General features: G+C 35.3%; 1 protein-coding gene across 1 annotated transcript; it reads left to right on the top strand.

Moving 5' to 3' along the window:
• The first annotated feature begins 2,848 nt into the window (after positions 1-2,848).
• Positions 2,849-5,498, top strand: LOC120067088 (DELLA protein GAIP-B-like). The gene is given in 2 exon segments (XM_039018485.1): positions 2,849-4,827; positions 4,829-5,498. Coding segments are annotated over 2 exon segments (1,764 nt in total). The 5' UTR covers positions 2,849-3,144; the 3' UTR covers positions 4,910-5,498.
• The last annotated feature ends 1,563 nt before the right edge of the window (positions 5,499-7,061 follow it).

Below are 7,061 nucleotides of genomic sequence, written 5' to 3'. Positions count from 1 at the left end.
ACTCGTGGACTCATCTTTTTCATTTTTTAATATTAAACCATCAGAACTACTTTTGTGATAATTGATGTTTCAGCTCTTCTATATTTGAATACTTGAGAATATAAAATAATATTTTGTGATTACTTTAGATCTGATTCAATTTTAGTTTCTTGACAATTAGTATTTAAATTTTGTTTCTATACTTTTGAAAAGCCTTAAGACTAGCCTCTCTGTTAGTTTATTATTAAATTTTCACTAGTTTATTATTAAATTTTCACTAGTTTTTTTTTTTTTTAAAAAAAAAAATCATTTAAAGATAAGAGAATTTAGTTTCTATTATCCTTCCTTTTTAAAATTTTGGAAACATTTGATAATCCTTTTATTTTATAACCAACTTTGACAAAAAAAAATTAACTTCAAATTACCAATATTACTAATTTTAAAATTTATTGAAAGTGTATTTATTGACATGGACTAAATTTTAATATTTGAAAATAGAAAAACTAAAATAGAATGAGACCGGATATATAAAGACTAAAATAGTAGTTCACCTATACTATTTTATTTTAAAAATTAATTTTAAAGAAGAGATTTTTAAAAAAGAAATAATTAAATACCTTTTTGGATCTAGATTTTGGGTATAATTTCTATTTAGTCCCTAAGTTTAAAGAACTTATATTTTTAGTTGTTAAGTTTTGAGTTTGATTTTAATTTAATCATAGGTTTCAACATGCTTCGATTTTATCTTGATGTTTGAGTTTTGTTTTAATTTAGTCCTTAAATTTCAAGATTTACATTTTTAGCCTTGATTTTCCATTAAATACTCACTTTCAAACTTTGACATCAATGTACAGTAATTAATTTAAATTAATCATGAAGTGAAATTTTAAAATTAATTTTGATAGTGATAGAAAATACTAAAACTTAATTAATTATAATGATTTTAAATGAGTTAGTAGACATTAAAATTAGAGACGAAAAGTGAGTCTTGAGTGAAAAACCAAAATTAAAAGTATAAATTTTGAAATATAGACACAAAATTAAAACAAAAATCATGTCTCAAGAGCAAAATTGTAATATTTTGAAATTTAGAGATTATTTAAATTGAAACTAAACTTAAAATTTAAAGATTAAAAATGTAACAGTTTTAAATGTAGAGACCAATCATAAACGAGATCCAAAAATTTGGGATATTTTTTCTTTAAAATTTGACAAAGGTGACAAATAAGAAAAGTTAAGCTTAAGACCCAAAAATTGGAGAGATACATATATGCCTACTTGAGTTAGAAACTTAGCAGTTAGTATTTGAATTTAATAAAACTTGTTTTAAGTTTTTAACCATATGGTTTTAAAAATATTTAAAAATCTTATATGATAGTCAATACACATGAGCTCTAAAATGAGTAGAGGGGGTGTAGATACATAGGTATTAACCTTTTGAAATAGAGATATATAGAGAGACCAATACTTGTGAAGAAAGGCAAGAAGAGGATTGGCATGAAAAGGAATCTTTTTTATGGAGATTGGTGCATCCCTACTTGATAGATATGAGTATTCTAGGCCTAAAGTTGAGGCATGATTCCATAAATATTAAATGGAAGTTTGCTCTTGGACAAGGAACCAAATTTAAATCTTCATTATTTTAAAACATGTTGTATGGTATATTCAAGCATATACTACTTATATTTACTTATAAAATAGTTATGCATTCAATTTGAAGGTTGTACCGAGTAAATTTGTAAAATTAAGATATGATTAAATATATATCTTTTGTTTATCTTTTCTATATATATATATATATATATACATATATATATATATTTAATGAAAATGAGAGGAGGATGAAGGATTTTAAAGAGTAACGAGATGGATCATAAAATATTGAGAGAAAAATCTTAAATCACTTATAAAACTGAAGATCCACAAATGAAAATTTATATTATTAAACGGTTATTTTTGAAATTATTAGAAAGAAAAGAAAAATTAGGAGAAGAACGGGTATAAAAATGTGGTTGGATTTTGGGGGGAAATAAAATACTAAATTGGGAAGGGTAAAAGTTGCAAAATTCACCTTGAAAAGTGAGAGGTTGCGATTATAGCAAAGAGGAATCCAGGATTGTTCTGACAGAAATGGAAGGGAGGGAAATAAATAAATAAATAATAATAATAATTGATTAAAAAAGAAAAGGAATGGCGGTGAAGCAAAAATAAGGAAGGGAGAGGAGGGGCCCACAGGAGACAATAGTAACACGTGTAAGAATCAGAGGGAGGGAGACTGGAATCCAGTACAGGTTGTACTACCGTAACTTTAAAGATAAAAAAAAAGGCTTTTGGAGGTATGGTAACGGTGTGGGGGCATCGCCGTAGTGCGCTGTGTCAGCTGAGTTGGGCCGTTTTCGTCAGAAAACTAGTGGGCCCTCGGCCCATTCAACCATTTTAAACACCCAAAAACAATATTTATAATTTTATGACTTCATAAATTCCCTCATTTTTACACCATCTGTGACTCGTCGATCATATCACATCTAAACAATGATTTAACGATTATAATTATTAAAATGAAAAGTCGAAATTATTTTTCTTAATTTTTTAAGGTTAGAAACTAAATGCTAGTATGGTATAATGTCAAGATTATTTCAGGACGATGTAAATAATAGAATTTCAATCTCAAATTTATAAATTAAAAAAAAATATATATTAATAAAAGATCTTAATCCAAGTCCATAGGAAAAGAATTTTTTTGAATAAAAAATATGACTTGAGGTTGAAGGGTATTATTTTTCCGCCCCGAAATTTAGGAATAATTTAATTATTAAAAAAAGAAAGAGAAAAAAGAAACTAGTTTGGCGAGGATTGCAAGGCTAAACGTCGTTTATCGACGGCGTCAGAGTGGACGGCTGATTTAGCGAGATGCATTCGTATATATATGACGGACGTTAGAAATGACGTTGACGGGGGGGCCGTTTGGGTCAATTGGTCTCCTTCTTGTTATGTAGGGCAGAACAGGCCGGGAGAAGGTGATTCAATCATTTCAGAAAGATGCCGGTTCACACCATTTTTCATTTTCTAAGCTTTTGATTCTCTTTCCCTTCTTCAACCATTTTTCTACCCCCTCTCCACCGCCTAAATCAACCCTTTTTCTTTCCGCCGCCGTTGGAAATCAACATGAAGAGGGAGCATCACCATCTTCATCCCCGTCCGGAGCCGCCTTCCATGGCTGCCGTTCCTAATGGGGAGAGTTATTTGAACACTGGTAAGACTAAGCTCTGGGATGAGGAAGCGCAGCACGATGGAGGAATGGATGAGCTTCTTGCTGTTTTGGGTTACAAGGTTAAGTCGTCGGACATGGCGGAAGTTGCTCAGAAGCTTGAACAGCTTGAAGAAGCTATGTGTCAAGTTCAGGATACTGGCCTCTCACATCTCGCTTTTGACACTGTTCATTATAATCCCTCTGATCTGTCTACCTGGCTTGAAAGTATGCTCACGGAGCTCCATCCGATGCCTAATTTTGCGCCGCCTCCGCCAGCTCCTTCGCAGCTGGACGATTCGTCGTTTTTAGCTCCGGCGGAATCCTCCACCATCACTTCCATTGATTACGACCCTCAACGGCAAACCAGTAGCCGGATTTTTGAGGAATCTTCTAGTTCTGATTACGACCTTAAAGCTATCACGAGCAGCGCGATTTATTCACCGAGAGAGAATAAACGTTTGAAATCCTCCGAGTCGGACTCGGATTTGTTCTCCACCTCGGCGATTGGGGCATCTGATTCTGTAACTCGCCCCGTCGTCCTCGTCGACTCACAGGAGAACGGAATTCAACTGGTTCATGCTCTGATGGCTTGTGCCGAAGCCGTACAACAGAACAATCTGAATCTAGCGGAGGCTCTGGTGAAGCGAATCGGTTACTTGGCGGTTTCTCAAGCCGGAGCGATGAGGAAGGTCGCTACGTTCTTCGCCGAAGCCTTGGCACGGCGAATCTACAGGCTCTGCCCTGAGAATCCACTCGATCATTCAATGTCCGATACGCTTCAGATGCATTTCTACGAGAGCTGTCCCTATCTGAAATTTGCGCATTTCACCGCTAATCAAGCGATTCTAGAAGCCTTCGAAGGGAAGAAGCGTGTTCACGTAATCGATTTCTCGATGAACCGAGGGATGCAGTGGCCGGCTCTGATTCAAGCCCTAGCTCTACGACCCAACGGTCCTCCAGCCTTCCGCCTCACCGGAATTGGCCCTCCGGCGCCGGATAACTCAGATTACCTCCAAGAAGTAGGCTGGAAACTCGCTGAATTGGCGGAAGCTATCCATGTAGATTTCGAGTACAGGGGATTTGTGGCGAATAGCTTGGCGGATCTGGACGCGTCTATGCTGGAGCTCCGGCCGAGCGAGGTGGAATCAGTGGTGGTTAACTCAGTATTCGAGCTGCATAAGCTACTGGCTCGGCCTGGTGCGCTTGAAAAGGTTCTGTCGGTGGTGAAGCATATGAAGCCGGAGATCATGACGGTGGTGGAGCAAGAGGCGAACCACAACGGTCCGGTTTTCGTGGACCGGTTCACTGAGTCACTCCATTACTACTCGACGCTATTCGACTCGTTGGAAGGCTCCCCCAACAACCAAGACAAGATCATGTCCGAAATGTACCTTGGGAAGCAAATTTGCAACGTTGTGGCTTGTGAAGGCGCCGACCGAGTCGAACGTCACGAGACCCTGACTCAGTGGCGGACTCGGTTGTCCTCTGCCGGGTTCGAACCGATCCATCTTGGCTCGAACGCATTTAAGCAAGCGAGTATGCTCCTCGCCCTTTTTGGCAGCGGAGAAGGGTATAGAGTAGAAGAAAACGACGGATCACTTGATGCTAGGATGGCACACTCGCCCACTCATCGCCACATCCGCTTGGAAACTCGGCAACAACCCGGTGGTCGCTCACTGAGTGAAAATTCACAAGACGGGTTCGAACGCACCGATCCGGGTCAAACTCAGTGGACCGAGGTCGACTAAAAAAATTCCCACTTCGTGTTTTTTTACCTCACACCCGAATGGAACAGTGCGTGGCAATAACAAGGAGCAATCTTATCTCACCACTGTCTGTCACCTTGACAGGGTGACCCACCACTAGCAAATGTGCCTTTCACCCTCACCTTTCACTTTTGCCTGGCACTCTCACCTTCCCCCCCCCCCCCCTCTTCTCTTCTTTTTTCTTTTTTGGTGGGTATTCAAGGGCTCTTTTGTAATTCTCCAATGGTAGATTTCCAAAAACAAAACCCAAAAAGAAAATTATGTATTATGGTTATTATTTCAATATTACTATATATATATATATTATGATATGAATTTAATTAGATTATTGGTAATAAAAAGCAAAAGGGGGAAGAAAGAAAAGATGAAAAAGGAAGAAGGGGCAGACTGGGTATTTTAGATTAGTGATTCAATGATGTAAAGAGGAGGGCAGAGAAGAGCTTCAATAACTCTGCTTTTCTTTTTTTCTTTATTACAAACACTCAGTCTTCTTTCTGCTTTTAGCTTTCAATTCCCCATTCTGTTTCCCTCTTGCACTGAAATTTTACTAACTCCTGCAAAGTCATGTACTTTGTTAATTATGGTTTTATATGCATTTTTTTACACCATTTTCTAATTTATGTTATTAAGTGGGTTGTAATGAATAGTCTCCTATATTGTGTTTTAAAAACTTGACCATTTTTCTGTTTTAAAAACTTGACCATTTTTCTTTAACGATTTAAATTTTTGGTCAAATTTGGTTGATATTCTAGTTAATTAATCCATAATACGCACCTGATATGATCTATAATCGTTTTACTAGTTTTCAATTGTTTATTAGATTCAAATTGGCCATAATACACCGATATTATCTCTGAAGTCCATGTTATGAAAAAAGCGAAAAAATGTGAACGGTAGATAATCGTCATAGAGAATTACGTAGATCATTAACAGTAGGGAGAGAATATTTTACTATTAGAGAGAATAGTTTAGATTATAGACCAGAGATGTCACTAAGGTTAGAAAGTTTATATAATATACTCATCTAAATTCTAGGGTCAAAATCGTTAATAACATATATATGACAAATACAAATATAGGGATATCTCTATAATAAATTCAAGGTATTCTAACCGATTCTAACTTTTATATGGATTAAATTGCTGATTTGGTCTCTATAGTTTGATGATAAAAGTTATAATTTTATCTATACAGGTTTAAAAATTAGAATTTAGTCCTAAACTTTATAAATAATTACTATAACTTTGACAAACTTTGAACTATTTATGACGGTTTTTCTTAGTTTCTTTTCCCTCTTCTTTTTATAGATTGAAAAATCTTGTGAACAGTTTAATAGATCGAAAGTGGGGAAAAAAAGGCAAAAAGATTTTCACAAAGTGTTGAATTATTTGATTAGTCACTTTCTAAGTTGGATGTAGAGCCATAACATACAAAGAAAGATCAAAAGTTTGAAAAAGAGAGAAACCAACTAATCAAAACCTTCTTTAATCATTTGATCAATATAAATATAACCCATCTTTACTTGGCGTACTTTAAACCATAATAACCATATAACCCATCTTTACTTGGCGTACTTTAAACCATAATAACCGATCTCGACGTTCTATCTTTTGACTTTCAAATTTCATAACTATACAAGCAAAATTTAGCTTTTACTTTAGACAATGTCAGTAATGCATGTAGTTTGCTTAACATTCATTAATTTTGCCTTTTAACCTTTTAATTATAGCTTTAATTTTGTAATTAATCATTTATGATGTTTTGGAAAAGAAAAATTCTTCGGTAGAACCCGTTCGTGGTGAATTTGGACTTGACGAAATATGGGTCAAGAGCAACTAATCATTGAGTAGTTCTGATATAATTTTAATTTGTATAAGATGAGGAAAAATCCATCTCATCAAATCCTAGGAGGAAACGGTAAACTTATTTCATTCTCTCTATAAATACATCATCTAGGGGTGGAATCGATTCGGTTCGGAGGCCAAACTGAATCGAACTGATTTTATTTATACATGAAACCGAACAAACCGAACGAACCGGTTCTATTCGGTTTCATGTTTTTTTTT

Source organism: Benincasa hispida, chromosome 12 (assembly GCF_009727055.1).
Source record: "Benincasa hispida cultivar B227 chromosome 12, ASM972705v1, whole genome shotgun sequence".
Classification (NCBI taxonomy): Eukaryota; Viridiplantae; Streptophyta; class Magnoliopsida; order Cucurbitales; family Cucurbitaceae; genus Benincasa; species Benincasa hispida.
This window is presented reverse-complemented; position numbering and strand designations above follow the sequence as displayed.